At 42.1% G+C, this 18,358-nt stretch overlaps 4 protein-coding genes and 1 long non-coding RNA gene across 12 annotated transcripts; 2 read left to right on the top strand and 3 right to left on the bottom strand.

The window, feature by feature from the left end:
* Positions 1-2: 2 nt before the first annotated feature.
* Positions 3-1,772, top strand: LOC143906994 (chromobox protein homolog 5-like). Of its 2 annotated transcripts, none has more exons than XM_077423449.1 (3): positions 3-733; positions 1,197-1,419; positions 1,556-1,772. In XM_077423449.1, the coding sequence occupies exons 2-3, from the start codon at positions 1,298-1,300 to the stop codon at positions 1,668-1,670; spliced, it is 237 nt and encodes a 78-aa protein (XP_077279575.1). In that variant the 5' UTR covers positions 3-733; positions 1,197-1,297; the 3' UTR covers positions 1,671-1,772. The 2 variants fall into 2 exon arrangements, with proteins under 2 accessions (XP_077279575.1, XP_077279574.1); XM_077423448.1 differs by having other exon boundaries at positions 5-733; positions 1,229-1,419.
* A 400-nt stretch (positions 1,773-2,172) lies between these two features.
* LOC143906959 (uncharacterized) lies at positions 2,173-7,987 on the bottom strand. 4 transcript variants are annotated; one of them, XM_077423375.1, is made up of 9 exons: positions 7,382-7,987; positions 6,859-7,065; positions 6,551-6,775; positions 6,270-6,439; positions 5,729-6,078; positions 4,819-5,453; positions 4,044-4,531; positions 3,663-3,913; positions 2,173-3,156 (listed from the first exon to the last, which is right to left on the bottom strand). In XM_077423375.1, the coding sequence occupies exons 2-9, from the start codon at positions 6,991-6,993 to the stop codon at positions 2,960-2,962; spliced, it is 2,451 nt and encodes an 816-aa protein (XP_077279501.1). In that variant the 5' UTR covers positions 6,994-7,065; positions 7,382-7,987; the 3' UTR covers positions 2,173-2,959. The 4 variants fall into 4 exon arrangements, with proteins under 4 accessions (XP_077279501.1, XP_077279504.1, XP_077279500.1 ...); XM_077423378.1 differs by having other exon boundaries at positions 7,538-7,987; XM_077423374.1 differs by having other exon boundaries at positions 7,501-7,986.
* Positions 7,988-8,273: 286 nt separating this feature from the next.
* Boca (LDLR chaperone boca) lies at positions 8,274-9,978 on the top strand. 3 transcript variants are annotated; one of them, XM_077423429.1, is made up of 6 exons: positions 8,274-8,434; positions 8,703-8,942; positions 9,067-9,141; positions 9,281-9,441; positions 9,515-9,653; positions 9,731-9,978. In XM_077423429.1, the coding sequence occupies exons 2-6, from the start codon at positions 8,784-8,786 to the stop codon at positions 9,797-9,799; spliced, it is 603 nt and encodes a 200-aa protein (XP_077279555.1). In that variant the 5' UTR covers positions 8,274-8,434; positions 8,703-8,783; the 3' UTR covers positions 9,800-9,978. The 3 variants fall into 3 exon arrangements, with proteins under 3 accessions (XP_077279555.1, XP_077279556.1, XP_077279557.1); XM_077423430.1 differs by having other exon boundaries at positions 8,278-8,405; XM_077423431.1 differs by having other exon boundaries at positions 8,308-8,396.
* Positions 9,920-11,144, bottom strand: LOC143906992 (mitotic-spindle organizing protein 1). Of its 2 annotated transcripts, none has more exons than XM_077423443.1 (2): positions 10,864-11,144; positions 9,920-10,336 (listed from the first exon to the last, which is right to left on the bottom strand). In XM_077423443.1, the coding sequence occupies exons 1-2, from the start codon at positions 10,878-10,880 to the stop codon at positions 10,048-10,050; spliced, it is 306 nt and encodes a 101-aa protein (XP_077279569.1). In that variant the 5' UTR covers positions 10,881-11,144; the 3' UTR covers positions 9,920-10,047. The 2 variants fall into 2 exon arrangements, with proteins under 2 accessions (XP_077279569.1, XP_077279570.1); XM_077423444.1 differs by having other exon boundaries at positions 10,926-11,129.
* An 88-nt stretch (positions 11,145-11,232) lies between these two features.
* LOC143906999 (uncharacterized) lies at positions 11,233-11,631 on the bottom strand. Its single transcript, XR_013259699.1, has 2 exons — positions 11,411-11,631; positions 11,233-11,341 (listed from the first exon to the last, which is right to left on the bottom strand). It is a non-coding gene; the product is annotated as an uncharacterized LOC143906999 (long non-coding RNA).
* Between the last annotated feature and the right edge of the window lie 6,727 nt (positions 11,632-18,358).

The raw sequence follows: 18,358 nt of genomic DNA, 5'->3' as shown, positions 1-18,358 counted from the left end.
ATAGAGTCTGGCGTCTGGCCATGCTACGTGTTCCTCCTTATTGGTGGAAACGAAGTTTGGAAAACCATGCGCTTACTTTTATTATCAATTTGTAGTCAAACAATAGCACGTTTCTTTTATTGACGCCATGACGCCGTGTGTACGCCAGTGTACGCGAGGTAGGCGAGTAGGGACAGGGAGTGAAAGAGCACTCGGTACGCAGTGTACGCACCACCGACCACCACGCACCTGGTCCTGGTGCATATATCTATATACGCAACTTACAATGTTACACAATGGCGGTTGGGTTCCCCTTGTCTCTTTCTAGCACACGCGAACGTGCTCGAAAGACGAAATCACAACGCCGGGCACAATGGCCACGATGAACAGGCTAGTAGCGTATAGAAGTCTGTGGGTAAATTGCTGTGTGGAGTGTGAAGTGTGGACTCGTGGAGGCCACACGCTCGACGACGTGCGCGCTTTTTAATACACTTGGTATTGTAAATTGTTACCAGTGTCACGAATACCAGTGTTACACGTTGGGCCCCTACTGTATCAAATTGACGCTATGTGCGCGACAGCGATAATTCTTCATTCTACATTACAAAACAAAAACCTCTTTTGGTAATATAATATAATGCGATACGTGTAAGAACATGATGCGTACGTATTTTATGTTTGCGGAAACCGCGCACGCAAAACTGGCGGCTTGAAAGTCAAATTTGAAAATCCGGCGTGGTTGCGAACGCGTCAGGTAAGTCAACTTTTCTATTATTACCTTGGCCTAAGCTTGCCCCCTCATATCTAATAGCGTTTTTCACTGGCAGAGCTGGTGCGCATTTAGTGCAAGCCGTCGTACACAAATCAACGTAATGTGTATGCTTAGTATAAACAGGTTAAATCATGATTGCATTATTTGATAAAAAATGTACTGCGTATTTTATCAGTCGAAATATTTGCATTTTACTTTGAATATTAGAGATTAAATCAGTGTACAACAGCTTTAATGTGCACTGAGTGCGTACCAGCTCTGCCAGTGAAAAACGCTATAAATATCTTACATTTCAATTCTCTATCTACGTATTCGTCGCATTAAAGTTGCCACGTTTCAATCTATTTTCAAACGTTATCCATTTCTTTTTAATTTATTTATTTTCTTCATTCACTTTTTTTTTTTTTTTTTTTTTTTTTTTTCCTCGCGCTTTATTCCATTCCAGTGACATCGCGTATCGTTTGTGTCGTATGCTAGGCAAAACCGAGATAAATTCCTACCCGTGGAGGAAGTTGGAGATATTTGTGTATCGACCACCTTGATGAGATGAATAACGGGAAAAGGGCGATGGAAGATGATGACGATAGAGGATTCAAAAGAGGGTTGGAAGCGGATAAAATCCTTGGCTCGGCGGATGACAATGGAGAGTTGATGTACTTGATACAATGGTGAGTGACATGTCCATCTGTACGTCGTAAATGTACGTTTGTCGGAAGTACGGAAAAAGAATGCGAGGTAATGTGAGTACGTTGAAAACACGTTGAAGCCAATAGACAACCAACGGAAGTACGTTTGTTTGCGTAGGAAAGGAACGGAGGCAGTTGACATGGTGTCTGCCAAAGAAGCCAATGCCAAATGTCCTCAGATCGTTATCCAATTTTATGAAGACAGAATAACCTGGAGTAAGGCAAAAGCGTGAAACAGATATGTGTGTTTCTTTGAAAAAGTTAGACTCTCTACGTCATTTAAGAAATTGATTTTTATCGCGATCTAAATGTGTAATAAATATCTTTGGAAGGCACGACTCCTATTGTATTCTAAACGTGTAATAGGTGGTTTTCTTTGGGGGGTTTTTTTTTTAAATATTTATTTAATTTCCCTTAATCTTGATGTACTCGATTCGGTACTTTGGCAGTATATCTGTTCTTTTTAGCTGCACATTTTGTACATACTTGCGATATTTTCTCGTTCTTTTTTTCTTATCTGTGATCTTTCGGCGAACGAGGAACTTTAATTGCACCGAGTACCGTTCCCGGTAGATTATCCCACAGTTTCCGAGTTTTTTTGAAGAAAAATATAGCAGGTACATACATAAGATAATTTAGAATACGTAGTTAACGTCCCCCTCTTACTTTTAATATTTCACAGGAAAAAAAAATATAATACGCACAGCAAACGTATAGAATCTACGACGTCACAGCCTTGTTTCATCATTTTATTGCATTTCAGACAAAGTAAGGGCGAATATCGCAACGTTTATACACACGACCTTACATCTTGTTATTACCAACTTGTTATTATCCTTATTAATTAGTGTACATATATATATATATATATATATATACACAAATTGTATATATATCGCCAAACTTCTAAAAAAACCTACCGCGCGTCATTTTATTTACAAAGATCCGCTGGCACTTACGTGCATGTAGTGGATGTTAATCAGAGATCTCTCAACAAGATCCCGAAGTGTCTATAAGTATTTCGAAGCAACGGATCGTAGCTAGAAATTTTTTGAAAGTAGATTTATTACAATATCCAAAAGAAATCTTTACTTTCAACTTATATTATCAATAATTCTCCCCATAAATTATTGAAATTAAAATTTCTTACGTTTTCAATAAATGATTTTAAAGTCTCTTGAAAATTTTGCTCGTTGCAAAGTACAACCGCAAACAACTCCGAACTGCCCCTAATATGAAGTTAATTGCCCTGTCAAAAAAAAAAAAACAAGTTTGGGGACTTGTAGTCTCTCGATTTCTCGATAAGCGAGTTTCGAACATAAATGGACGAAAGAGATATGTAAACATTGCGGGATTTTACTTGCCGTTTACATTCAAGCTAATGTCTTATCGTAAAAGTGACGTCATCTCTGGTGAAAAAATGACAGAGCATTATTTAGAAAAAGGAAACGGCGTAACAACGTCCGAGTGATGGCGATGGTACGAGTATAGTCGTGTACATCGTGCTCGCGAGCGAGAGAGATCAGAACTTCCTCGGTCGACCTCGTTTGCGGGGTGATGCGATTTTACGTGTGCTCGGCCGGGCGCGCAGCTTCCGTCGCAGGATCCTGGACGAGCTGCCAGAGTTGCGCTGGGTATCGTTGTGCATTTTCAAATGTCGCAGAAATAGCAACCTGGACTTGATGAGCTTCTTACAGATGTGGCACTTGCGTACGTGCTCTACAAGTAAAACAACAACGAAACGTAGACAGATAAAATCTACCGCGATCTTGGCTCTCACTCGTTCGTCACTTATAGATTGCGGTATTTTTTACACGATGCGGTCTCGCTTCGCGTAAGACACGGTAGTGTCGCGAGACACTACCGTGTCTCTTGATTTTCACGTCAATATTTAATTTATTATGCAAAAAAGAGTCAATTAAAACTTATATATGTATTAAAATTTGCCGTTGTTAAATACACACATACGTTATCATGAAAATAAGAAGGCTCAACTAAAATCTCTGAATTAAATACAAATATAAATATATAATTTTTTAAATTCTCTTTTAAATATTCTCTTTCAGAGGTAGTTTATATGTACGTCAAAGCTGGATTCTAATTAAGTCTTACTTTATAGTCTTTATATATATATCTCATATAGTCTACATTCTCTCTCTCTCTCCCCCCCTCCTTCCCTCCCTCCCTCCTCTCTAATCACGTTTTTCTTTACGTTCGACATATACCTGATTTCTTAGTGCCATGTTGCAAACTGTGCGCATCTAGTAGAGCTGTACTTGGGAACCACCTGCCGCAGTCCGTGCACGCGAGCTTTTTCGTCTCTAACGGGTACTTCGTCCTTTGCTTCCGTTTTCTCTTCACTCTGGTGAGCATGCTGAGTTCTCTCTTTGTCGCGTTGTCTTCGTCAATCGATTCCTCCTCTTTCGTCGAAGTTGTTTCCTTCCGTTGAACTGATCTCAAGGATTTGCTCGGAGTTCTGTCAAATAAACGATGAGAAATCGTAAAAAAGCTGGATATTAGATTTATGTGAAATAATAAATAACAAAATCTATGACTTTGACCGCGTTGTATTAGAACGTATGTAGAAAAAAAAAATATTGATTTACATTGCTGGAGAGAGGCTCAACTTGTGCTTCTTCCTCTGCAAGTGGACTAAGCGAACGTGACGCGCCAAGGTAACAGCCACGTCAAACTTCTCCTGGCAGATTTTGCAGGGATACTGCTTTTTGACTTTCTGATTTTCTTTATCCTTTGGTTTTCTCTTGCCGAGATTGAGAGCTTTCGTTGGCGCGTTCTGGCACACCGAGAGATGCATTTTGAGAGTACGTCGGTAGCGAAAGTTTCTAGAACAATACTCGCAACGTATCACACCATTGAGCTTCGTCAAATGTCCACCGGGCTGCCATTTAGCGTTCTCCTCTTCCTCTTCTTCCTCGTCATCACTGTCGTCGGAATCCGAATCCCTCACCATGATAATTTCGTTCTCTTTGTCGCTGGAATACTTGTCCTTGTTATCGTCAAGAGTAATCTCCACCACGTTGCGCGTCATTTGTTGCTCTTCTTCGTCGACATCCAGGTCGATCACCTCCACGACCTGAATTTCGACACATTAGAAAACTAATTTAAGGGAACATTCATGATTAGCGCTTAAAGATGTCGACACGTATAATTTTCGACTCTTTGAAAACCTTCGATATTTAATTTTGCAAGTACGCGTAACAGGCGTGATCGTTGAGCGACTATAACTGAACAAATATAATTCACAAGTATTAAAAAAAATTGCAAACATTGGACGAAGGTTGCAAACGTGGATCGTGAAATTTTCAAAAATAAAAACGCGACACGTGTACGTTCCCACGCGCTTTTGTGCGCGGCATTTACCTTCCGCCGCTTCGTTCGCTTAATTTGTTTTGTCCGTTTAATTCTCTTTGCTTTGGTTACATCGACACGTATCTGCGATGACAACTGGCGTCGCCGAGCGGTGCGTTTCTTGCCGGTCAGTTCCTCGTTCAACATCGATGCCGGCTGTATGATGATCTCTCCGTCATCCCGATCCACGGAGATCAATTGCTGCTTCCGCGATCGTTTGACCTTTAGTGGCGTCTGCGGGGTGGTCGCCGTTGTCGACGATGGCAAATCGGTCAATGCGTCGATTAATCGCTGCCGATCGTTCTCCGAGACGGAAGTGCGTGTTCGGTCGCGCGTCGAATGCGACGACACGTAAGATTCAAGTTTATCCGCGTCTTCATTTAACGATGATTTAGCCTTCGTCAAAGACGCACAATCTTCCTGTATATTTGATTTATCGTCTTGCACGTTGTCGGACTTTTCGTCGTTCGTTTCCAATGATTTCTCGCGGGAAACCTTCATATTCCGCAATGTCGCTTGGATCTCGTCAAACGTCAACTCTGAGTCAGACTGACGATCAGCTTCCAAGAGGATATATTGTACCGTTGAATGCTCCATCAACTCGTCCTCAACGTCGAGATTATCTCGACGTTCCGCCGGTTGCTTACCTAAAAAGATCCGTGTTATTCAGACCTTGCACATTTATAGGGAAAAAGGTAACGTAACGCGTTATTTGCATATCTTGGTATTTACTCATATACATGACATATTTATAAGATATGACTGGAATTGTTGCCTCAACGTGCTGAGTTTTAAAATTACACAAACGATATTTTTTTTCGAGCAGATTGAACGTCTAGAACAAAACAACGTACGCACGATACCTAAATTTAAAAATAGCTTTTATTACTTTTTATGCATTTATCCAATCTTGTATACATACCGATATTCACAATATTATCCACCGCGTCGTCCGTCATGAGATACGTAATATCCGATTGTTCGTCGACAGATGCCTGAACGCTATCACTAGGCTTTGAACTAATCTTAAAGTTGCTATAGTTTTGGTAAGTTTCATACGCGTGTCCTCGTCCGTTCTCTTCCCGTGCAACGGTTTTCTTAGCGTTGACCGCGGTGTCGCGGGTATCGCAGGTAGACGTCTCGTCATTCACTTCAGATTCCTCCTTGCGACAAAACATTGGCGGTTGGGCAGTAAACACCCGTTTCTTCATCTGCGATGGTTTCTTCACCGTTCGCACGGCACCCTCACCTATCAGACGTTCCACATCTGCTCTGTAATTACATCCATAGCTATAGTTCTGGCAACCGACGTACAAAACGAATCAAAAGGAAAAGAAGACCAAAATAGAGATCAGCACTTGATTAAAACCAAGTTTTTTCGTCGTTAAAAAAAGTAGAGTTTAAAAACCAAAGGCTTTAATCGAAGCTAAGTGAGTTTGCGTCTCTCTCTCACGGGGACTTACTTCATAAGAAACTGAAAGTTACTCGGAGGTTCGTCGGACTCGTCGTAAACAGCCACGGCAAATATCTCGTCCGAGTCTTCCACGGCATACAGAGCCAGCTGTTGTCCAGCCGCGGTGACAAAAGTGGCGATTGTCTCCTCGTCATCTTCTAGTTCCTCGGACTCGTTTTCCTGTGCGTGACGTCGTACATAAAAATTGTGCAAAAACAATCAACCGCTGAAGTAACGCGACACTTATCGGTTTAAAAATAGAGCGCGAGCGTTCGATTTTCGAACGTTTACCTTCAAAACGGATGCTCGAACATTTTCAGAATCCCATTTCTCGGCGATCGACGAATTCTCCGACAATGGAACGGTACGTATGGACGCGTCGAATCTGGTGGCCACGTCGTCACAACTTTCGAGACCCTTCTCGAAATCCGTAGTAGACTCCGTCTGGCGCGTGGCTTTGTCTGTCAAACGTCCATTCGTATTCATAATGTGTATGTGTATTTCCTCATTGACAATCTACGAAATATAGGAATCTCATCGGTACGTCGGTGATCCACACGCGATCGATCCACTTTAACCAACGCTATCCACGTCTTTACCTCACTTTCCCCGACGCTCTCTTGCTTTAACAGAGCTGCGCCGTGTTCCGCGTCGCTCTCCATAAAGTTAGACTTGGCCATTGTTCGATGGGACACGACTGCTTCGCAAACATCTAGCTCACCGGTAAACGACATATTCAACTGAAGGACGCTTCACGTTGACATTATCGTTGTCGAACACTCATCACGCGCGCTACAGGTCACCGCCTATAGAAACACGAAATAAGAGAACATTTTTATTAAATATTATTAATTTAATATTTACTTTTAAACGCGCGCGCGCGTATAATTAATGAAAAGCAATATGTGTTGACACAAGTATGCCGCTCCAAGTATTTAGATGTCGACATATGCGCAAGTACCGTTATGCATACGTACACACATACGCGTATTAATATAAATTTCAACATTAATACACGTATCTCCGTTTCGTGATGTACATCAGTGTAATTTAATAAACGCGAGACGCGATAACTCGACATTTCAACTACAACTACAACTACAACTTCAACTCGAACTGTACTGTACGTACGAGCGGCGTTTGCGCCAATGCGCAAAATAAGCGCTCATCACTTATCAAAATCCTAATTGACTGGTCTGACCGTCATTGCCGTTTTAGACAACGGTTGCTTACGTCCCTACCTATCGCTTCCCGTTCTAAGCGAATAAGCAGACTCGCCGGAATCGCAGGTCGCAGGATCGCAGGATCGTTGCGCGAGCGGCGAGCGTCGCCCCTGAACGAGAGAGAATCCGTGCCGTGCGCCGTGCGTTGCGTAAATCGCTCGGAACTCGGAACCTCGGAAGAGGTTACGTTCGTCGCTAGTCGCTAGTCAACACTAGTCGAGAGTAGTCAGAAGTCAGAAGTCAGAACTCACGCGGGGGAAAGGTTGGATGTTGGATGCCATACTTGCTCGTGTACGGATATACGTAAATACGCGCACGACAGGCGCTTTTGTATCTCTTTGAGAGGTGCGGCGTGTCGCGGCCGCGGCCGGCATACAACGTACAACATTCACCAAGCTCGCGACGTCGCGACGCGCGATAACAAACGACATAACATCGGGATCGGGGGCGATACAACGGAAACCCTAATCCCCATTATCCCTAATGTGCGCGCGCCGTGCGCGCATAGTTGATGGTCTTTGCTAAATTGCTTCGCCAGTTCGCCACCGCGTTTTCCGTGTCACCGCGCTTCCCAGAGCAAATAGAGTTGCCGCTTGCCGCGATTCGCCAATCGCTGTCGCGCGGATCTTGCCTGCGATTGGTCGAACCCTCCGCGCGGCATGCTCAACCAGCGCGCACTACACACTCCAGCCAATCAGACGTCAGGAATCCCACTAGATTGCGGTTCCGCATCTTTTCTTTTCCTAGTCCTTTTTTCATTTGGTTGGTAGATTGGTACGCGCGGCACTCGTGTCACGTGCGTCGGCGTGTCTGGCCCTCGGGTCTCGGGGTCGTTCGTCGTTCCGGACGTTCTCGGTTTTGGTTTCTGGCAGGTTCTGGCAGTACGATCGTACGACGTTCATCGTCGCGTAATTGTGACTATTGTGAGTTGTCAGAGCAGGTTTAACCGAAGGTAATAGATATCGGCGAAATTTCTACTCGCTATTTGTTAAATCTTTTATCGTGCTTTTTGTTTCTTACTAAATTCAAAATTTAATTTTTAAATGCTGCCAAAGCTAAACTCTTTTCTATATTATTCTGAGAAACGTCGGAATCTCTCTCTCGGCGTAACACGAATAATTCTGTGACATTCAAAATTCAAATGTTGAGTTCGGTTGATTTCCGCGTGTTAACTCCCGTCGTTAATTCGAACCGAACAGAGATCTTCCTTGGATTTTCAGAGATCCGCCTGTAATGGTCGTGGAGTGTCCGACGATAAATCCTTGACAGAGACGTGATTTTTCCCTCCCATTGGTTGCAAAATGGAATCGAGGATTATTGTCCTGAGCTTGGTTGCGCTCTTCGTCACGATGGTCGCGACAACGTCGACCACTAAAGAACGAAAAAAGAAATCGTGGCGCGACAAGGATATACGAGATATGACGGAAGCTGATCTGGAACACTTGCTGGAACAGTGGGAAGTATGGCCGTTATGTTCGATTCTCAGATTTAAAAAAAAAAACAAATCATTTCTTGTGTCTCTCTCTCTCTCTCTCTCTCTCTCTCTATGAATGTTGTACCTATAAGACAAAAGTAATGTCTTAGGAAAACGACGAACCCCTGGAGCCAGACGAATTGCCAGAACACTTGCGACCCCTTCCAAAGATAGATGTATCCAAGGTGATATACATATAATCTCATCTATCGCGTCTACACGATAGTCCGTGGCTGTCGATTAAGCTGTGGCGTAGGATCAAGGGTGCGCAAGTTGACTCGTTTTAACACTTTGCTTGTTTTAAACGCGCGATCCATCGCGCAGCTAGACACGAGGAATCCAGAAAGTATGCTGAAACTGACGAAAAAGGGGAAAGGCGTTATGACGTTCGTAGACCTCCAGTCAAACGTCTCGGAGGAGCAAGCCGATATCGCGACGCGTATTTGGCAGACTGGCCTACAAAACAATCATATCACTGTGGAGAGGTAGAACATCGTTACACCTAAAATTTCACGCGCACAGATGCTTTAAGAGCATTATCGTATGATTATTGTGCAGATATCCAATCGAAAATAAACGTTATATATTCATGTTCCACGACGGATCTCACGCTCTCGAAGGTAAAAATTATTTGCTGCGGCATCCCGAAGTGGCTCGCGTTACTATCGAAGGGCAAACGTATTATCCATCGCTAAAGGTAACGACAAAATCCTAACGCGCTAACGCGTTTGTAAATGTTGCGAAAGATTGCAGCGAACATCGATCTCTTTCCAGGAACAAAACTTTTTAGTCGACGAGTCATTGAGAAAGCCAAGTGCCAAGACGAAGAAAGGAGAGTTGTAATCTTTCGTACTCGAGACGCGTTACTGCGTTTCTGATAAACTTTTTTACAAAAAGTATTTTTTTGAGAAATTTTTTTTTCGAGTCGTTTTCAGCAAAAAGTTGTCGATCTTCTATCAAGCGTTAAATCTCTATTGTACGTTTATTAGTTTGTATAATAAATGAAATATATATGCTATCTACATTCGAGACCATTTATCGAACAACGCGAGATAAATTCTGAAATAAATTCCGAGGACGGTGCAACAGCGTTATACTTGGTCGCGTTCACTCGCCGATCTCACGCCAGTCTTGCTGGCGGTCGATTCCAGTTGCGCGTCGTTCGTCGCCTTGACTTCTCGTTGAAGTTCCTTCACCACGGTTGCGAGAGCGTGCGGATTCACCCCATTCTCGCACAGTCTGACGCAGATGCTCAAAGTAGTCGGATCGAGATTCGTGTTGAGCAGTTTGGAGATCTGGTACAAAGTCTGGAACGTCTTACGAGCGGCGTTTACCTGGTGATTCACGGGCTCCGGCATGCTGGCTCGCTTCCGGTCCTTTCTAGAAACAAAGCGTACTCGCGTTGCAACTGACGTTTCCCTGATTCGCCGCCGTTATCGGAACAAATTTCAATATGCTCAAAAGCCTCTTAGGCCCGATTGCACCAACGTCGCGTAAACTTCAACCTTGGAGAGAGCCTTGGTTCAACTCGCTCTTGCGTCTCTTTCTAAGGGGGACAGTTAAAAAGAGACGAAGAGTGAGTTAAGCTAAAGTTATAAATTAATACCACGTTGGTGCAACCGAGCCTTGATATAATATAAGTATATATTAAGTATATATTCTTAATCAAGTGTGTTTCTAAAATTGTACTTTTTATCGTTTGCCTGAAATATCTTATACGTAGCAGTTTTTCTTTTTTTTTTATACAATTCCAACAGTTTAGATCGAACAGTTTAGAAGATGAAATGTCCACGGTTCAACAAAGCTCCCTTATAATTCGATGCGCGAACAAAAATAGTCTCAAACATAAATAGTGATCGGAGATTAGAGTTCCTCTTAGATTTTTCTTACGACTGAAAACCGTTTACCTATTTAAACAAGACATTCGTTATTCTCGCACTCTCTCTTTCCTCGCGATTCAAATACTCACTCGTCGAGGTTGGACAGCTTTGTACAGCTTTATAACAACGGGTCACAAACATCCGTTGGAAAAAAGGGATCGGCTCGTTCTGAGAAGCTCGCAAAAACCGACGACGTCTGTCTACGTACGTACAGCATACAGCCGCGATCACGATGTAAACATAAACACACACCACACACTTCTATGCCAGTGTATGCGGCAGTATGCGCGCACACGGACACGACACGGTTAGGGGAAAAAAAAAAATAATGCTTCATGATGGCCAACATTCCGATTTCAATTATTCCAAATCGTGTCGCGTTCCCACCTCTATGAAGTTGGCCGGACAACTTCAACGTATCGAACTTTCATTAATTGGAATCGATTGGTGGTCGTTTGGTGGTCTTTGGTAGTCTAGTCCGATCGTTTGGTGGTTAGTCGTTTTCCTGTAAAATAAAAATAAAATTTCTGGTGTGAAGTTAGCCGGACAATTTTTATTTTTCAACCAATTTAACTTTTTTATAGCTCATTCGACGCGGAATCGTTTGGTGGTCACGAATATAACCGGTAAAACGTTTGGTGGTCAACCGTTTTCCCAGAAAATAAAAAAAACCGTATGCGCATAATGCCGTATTTGGAACAATTGTATTTATCACCCAAATTGACTTTGATAGGGCTCAATCGACGCGGAATCGTTTGGTGGTCACGAATATCGTTATTAAAACGTTTGGTGGTCAATCGTTTTCCTAAGAAATAGAAAAAACCGTACTCTCACGCCATTGGTCGCATGACTCCGTGACGTTAGCTCGGTAATTTGATGGATAAACATTATTTATCAATCAAATTGACTTCCATACGGCTCAATCGACGCGGAATCGTTTGGTGGTCACGAATATAATCAGTAAAACGTTTGGTGGTCAACCGCTTTCCCAGAAAAAAGGAAAAACCGTATGCTCACGCCATTGGTCGTATGACCCTGTGCTATTAGTCAGAAAAATTGTATTTGTCACCCAAATTGACTTTGATAGGGTTCAATCGACGCGGAATCGTTTGGTGGTCACGAATATTGTCATTAAAACGTTTGGTGGTAAATCGTTTTCCTAAGAAATAGAAAAAACCGTACTCTCACGCCATTGGTCGCATGACTCCGTGACGTTAGCTCGGTAATTTGATGGATAAACATTATTTATCAATCAAATTGACTTCCATACGGCTCAATCGACGCGGAATCGTTTGGTGGTCGCGAATATAATCACTAAAACGTTTGGTGGTCAACCGTTTTCCCAGAAAAGAAGAAAAACCGTATGCTCACGCCATTGGTCGTATGACTCTGTGCTATTAGTCAGAAAAATTGTATTTGGCACCCAAATTAACTTTGATAGGGCTCAATCGACGCGGAATCGTTTGGTGGTCACGAATATTGTCATTAAAACGTTTGGTGGTAAATCGTTTTCCTAAGAAATAGAAAAAACCGTACTCTCACGCCATTGGTCGCATGACTCCGTGACGTTAGCTCGGTAATTTGATGGATAAACATTATTTATCAATCAAATTGACTTCCATACGGCTCAATCGACGCGGAATCGTTTGGTGGTCAGCGAATATAATCACTAAAACGTTTGGTGGTCAACCGTTTTCCCAGAAAAGAAGAAAAACCGTATGCTCACGCCATTGGTCGTATGACTCTGTGCTATTAGTCAGAAAAATTGTATTTGGCACCCAAATTAACTTTGATAGGGCTCAATCGACGCGGAATCGTTTGGTGGTCACGAATATTGTCATTAAAACGTTTGGTGGTAAATCGTTTTCCTAAGAAATAGAAAAAACCGTACTCTCACGCCATTGGTCGCATGACTCCGTGACGTTAGCTCGGTAATTTGATGGATAAACATTATTTATCAATCAAATTGACTTCCATACGGCTCAATCGACGCGGAATCGTTTGGTGGTCACGAATATAATCACTAAAACGTTTGGTGGTCAACCGTTTTCCCAGAAAAAAGGAAAAACCGTATGCTCACGCCATTGGTCGTATGACTCTGTGCTATTAGTCAGAAAAATTGTATTTGGCACCCAAATTAACTTTGATAGGGCTCAATCGACGCGGAATCGTTTGGTGGTCACGAATATTGTCATTAAAACGTTTGGTGGTAAATCGTTTTCCTAAGAAATAGAAAAAACCGTACTCTCACGCCATTGGTCGCATGACTCCGTGACGTTAGCTCGGTAATTTGATGGATAAACATTATTTATCAATCAAATTGACTTCCATACGGCTCAATCGACGCGGAATCGTTTGGTGGTCACGAATATAATCACTAAAACGTTTGGTGGTCAACCGTTTTCCCAGAAAAGAAGAAAAACCGTATGCTCACGCCATTGGTCGTATGACTCTGTGCTATTAGTCAGAAAAATTGTATTTGGCACCCAAATTAACTTTGATAGGGCTCAATCGACGCGGAATCGTTTGGTGGTCACGAATATTGTCATTAAAACGTTTGGTGGTAAATCGTTTTCCTAAGAAATAGAAAAAACCGTACTCTCACGCCATTGGTCGCATGACTCCGTGACGTTAGCTCGGTAATTTGATGGAATAAACATTATTTATCAATCAAATTGACTTCCATACGGCTCAATCGACGCGGAATCGTTTGGTGGTCGCGAATATAATCACTAAAACGTTTGGTGGTCAACCGTTTTCCCAGAAAAGAAGAAAAACCGTATGCTCACGCCATTGGTCGTATGACTCTGTGCTATTAGTCAGAAAAATTGTATTTGGCACCCAAATTAACTTTGATAGGGCTCAATCGACGCGGAATCGTTTGGTGGTCACGAATATTGTCATTAAAACGTTTGGTGGTAAATCGTTTTCCTAAGAAATAGATAAAAACCGCACTCTCACGCCATTGGTCGCATGACTCCGTGACGTTAGCTCGGTAATTTGATGAATAAACATTATTTATCAATCAAATTGACTTCCATACGGCTCAATCGACGCGGAATCGTTTGGTGGTCACGAATATAATCACTAAAACGTTTGGTGGTCAACCGTTTTCCCAGAAAAGAAGACGGCCGGAGCAATAACTTACTGGCCGATTCACATCGCATAAATAATGTTTATTCATCAAATTACCGAGCTAACGTCACGGAGTCATGCGACCAATGGCGTGAGAGTACGGTTTTTTCTATTTCTTAGGAAAACGATTTACCACCAAACGTTTTAATGACAATATTCGTGACCACCAAACGATTCCGCGTCGATTGAGCCCTATCAAAGTTAATTTGGGTGCCAAATACAATTTTTCTGACTAATAGCACAGAGTCATACGACCAATGGCGTGAGCATACGGTTTTTCTTCTTTTCTGGGAAAACGGTTGACCACCAAACGTTTTAGTGATTATATTCGTGACCACCAAACGATTCCGCGTCGATTGAGCCGTATGGAAGTCAATTTGATTGATAAATAATGTTTATCCATCAAATTACCGAGCTAACGTCACGGAGTCATGCGACCAATGGCGTGAGAGTACGGTTTTTTCTATTTCTTAGGAAAACGATTTACCACCAAACGTTTTAATGACAATATTCGTGACCACCAAACGATTCCGCGTCGATTGAGCCCTATCAAAGTTAATTTGGGTGCCAAATACAATTTTTCTGACTAATAGCACAGAGTCATACGACCAATGGCGTGAGCATACGGTTTTTCTTCTTTTCTGGGAAAACGGTTGACCACCAAACGTTTTAGTGATTATATTCGTGACCACCAAACGATTCCGCGTCGATTGAGCCGTATGGAAGTCAATTTGATTGATAAATAATGTTTATCCATCAAATTACCGAGCTAACGTCACGGAGTCATGCGACCAATGGCGTGAGAGTACGGTTTTTTCTATTTCTTAGGAAAACGATTTACCACCAAACGTTTTAATGACAATATTCGTGACCACCAAACGATTCCGCGTCGATTGAGCCCTATCAAAGTTAATTTGGGTGCCAAATACAATTTTTCTGACTAATAGCACAGAGTCATACGACCAATGGCGTGAGCATACGGTTTTTCTTCTTTTCTGGGAAAACGGTTGACCACCAAACGTTTTAGTGATTATATTCGTGACCACCAAACGATTCCGCGTCGATTGAGCCGTATGGAAGTCAATTTGATTGATAAATAATGTTTATCCATCAAATTACCGAGCTAACGTCACGGAGTCATGCGACCAATGGCGTGAGAGTACGGTTTTTTCTATTTCTTAGGAAAACGATTTACCACCAAACGTTTTAATGACAATATTCGTGACCACCAAACGATTCCGCGTCGATTGAGCCCTATCAAAGTTAATTTGGGTGCCAAATACAATTTTTCTGACTAATAGCACAGAGTCATACGACCAATGGCGTGAGCATACGGTTTTTCTTCTTTTCTGGGAAAACGGTTGACCACCAAACGTTTTAGTGATTATATTCGTGACCACCAAACGATTCCGCGTCGATTGAGCCGTATGGAAGTCAATTTGATTGATAAATAATGTTTATCCATCAAATTACCGAGCTAACGTCACGGAGTCATGCGACCAATGGCGTGAGAGTACGGTTTTTTCTATTTCTTAGGAAAACGATTTACCACCAAACGTTTTAATGACAATATTCGTGACCACCAAACGATTCCGCGTCGATTGAGCCCTATCAAAGTTAATTTGGGTGCCAAATACAATTTTTCTGACTAATAGCACAGAGTCATACGACCAATGGCGTGAGCATACGGTTTTTCTTCTTTTCTGGGAAAACGGTTGACCACCAAACGTTTTAGTGATTATATTGGTGACCACCAAACGATTCCGCGTCGATTGAGCCGTATGGAAGTCAATTTGATTGATAAATAATGTTTATCCATCAAATTACCGAGCTAACGTCACGGAGTCATGCGACCAATGGCGTGAGAGTACGGTTTTTTCTATTTCTTAGGAAAACGATTTACCACCAAACGTTTTAATGACAATATTCGTGACCACCAAACGATTCCGCGTCGATTGAGCCCTATCAAAGTTAATTTGGGTGCCAAATACAATTTTTCTGACTAATAGCACAGAGTCATACGACCAATGGCGTGAGCATACGGTTTTTCTTCTTTTCTGGGAAAACGGTTGACCACCAAACGTTTTAGTGATTATATTCGTGACCACCAAACGATTCCGCGTCGATTGAGCCGTATGGAAGTCAATTTGATTGATAAATAATGTTTATCCATCAAATTACCGAGCTAACGTCACGGAGTCATGCGACCAATGGCGTGAGAGTACGGTTTTTTCTATTTCTTAGGAAAACGATTTACCACCAAACGTTTTAATGACAATATTCGTGACCACCAAACGATTCCGCGTCGATTGAGCCCTATCAAAGTTAATTTGGGTGCCAAATACAATTTTTCTGACTAATAGCACAGAGTCATACGACCAATGGCGTGAGCATACGGTTTTTCTTCTTTTCTGGGAAAACGGTTGACCACCAAACGTTTTAGTGATTATATTCGTGACCACCAAACGATTCCGCGTCGATTGAGCCGTATGGAAGTCAATTTGATTGATAAATAATGTTTATCCATCAAATTACCGAGCTAACGTCACGGAGTCATGCGACCAATGGCGTGAGAGTACGGTTTTTTCTATTTCTTAGGAAAACGATTTACCACCAAACGTTTTAATGACAATATTCGTGACCACCAAACGATTCCGCGTCGATTGAGCCCTATCAAAGTTAATTTGGGTGCCAAATACAATTTTTCTGACTAATAGCACAGAGTCATACGACCAATGGCGTGAGCATACGGTTTTTCTTCTTTTCTGGGAAAACGGTTGACCACCAAACGTTTTAGTGATTATATTCGTGACCACCAAACGATTCCGCGTCGATTGAGCCGTATGGAAGTCAATTTGATTGATAAATAATGTTTATCCATCAAATTACCGAGCTAACGTCACGGAGTCATGCGACCAATGGCGTGAGAGTACGGTTTTTTCTATTTCTTAGGAAAACGATTTACCACCAAACGTTTTAATGACAATATTCGTGACCACCAAACGATTCCGCGTCGATTGAGCCCTATCAAAGTTAATTTGGGTGCCAAATACAATTTTTCTGACTAATAGCACAGAGTCATACGACCAATGGCGTGAGCATACGGTTTTTCTTCTTTTCTGGGAAAACGGTTGACCACCAAACGTTTTAGTGATTATATTCGTGACCACCAAACGATTCCGCGTCGATTGAGCCGTATGGAAGTCAATTTGATTGATAAATAATGTTTATCCATCAAATTACCGAGCTAACGTCACGGAGTCATGCGACCAATGGCGTGAGAGTACGGTTTTTTCTATTTCTTAGGAAAACGATTTACCACCAAACGTTTTAATGACAATATTCGTGACCACCAAACGATTCCGCGTCGATTGAGCCCTATCAAAGTTAATTTGGGTGCCAAATACAATTTTTCTGACTAATAGCACAGAGTCATACGACCAATGGCGTGAGCATACGGTTTTTCTTCTTTTCTGGGAAAACGGTTGACCACCAAACGTTTTAGTGATTATATTCGCGACCACCAAACGATTCCGCGTCGATTGAGCCGTATGGAAGTCAATTTGATTGATAAATAATGTTTATCCATCAAATTACCGAGCTAACGTCACGGAGTCATGCGACCAATGGCGTGAGAGTACGGTTTTTTCTATTTCTTAGGAAAACGATTTACCACCAAACGTTTTAATGACAATATTCGTGACCACCAAACGATTCCGCGTCGATTGAGCCCTATCAAAGTTAATTTGGGTGCCAAATACAATTTTTCTGACTAATAGCACAGAGTCATACGACCAATGGCGTGAGCATACGGTTTTTCTTCTTTTCTGGGAAAACGGTTGACCACCAAACGTTTTAGTGATTATATTCGCGACCACCAAACGATTCCGCGTCGATTGAGCCGTATGGAAGTCAATTTGATTGATAAATAATGTTTATCCATCAAATTACCGAGCTAACGTCACGGAGTCATGCGACCAATGGCGTGAGAGTACGGTTTTTTCTATTTCTTAGGAAAACGATTTACCACCAAACGTTTTAATGACAATATTCGTGACCACCAAACGATTCCGCGTCGATTGAGCCCTATCAAAGTCAATTTGGGTGCCAAATACAATTTTTCTGACTAATAGCACAGAGTCATACGACCAATGGCGTGAGCATACGGTTTTTCTTCTTTTCTGGGAAAACGGTTGACCACCAAACGTTTTAGTGATTATATTCGTGACCACCAAACGATTCCGCGTCGATTGAGCCGTATGGAAGTCAATTTGATTGATAAATAATGTTTATCCATCAAATTACCGAGCTAACGTCACGGAGTCATGCGACCAATGGCGTGAGAGTACGGTTTTTTCTATTTCTTAGGAAAACGATTGACCACCAA

This window comes from Temnothorax americanus, unplaced genomic scaffold (assembly GCF_048541705.1).
Source record: "Temnothorax americanus isolate GAGA-0224 unplaced genomic scaffold, ASM4854170v1 Scaffold78, whole genome shotgun sequence".
In the NCBI taxonomy this organism is placed as follows: domain Eukaryota; kingdom Metazoa; phylum Arthropoda; class Insecta; order Hymenoptera; family Formicidae; genus Temnothorax; species Temnothorax americanus.
Note: the sequence above shows the minus strand (reverse complement) of the source record. Positions and strands in the feature narration are given on the sequence as shown.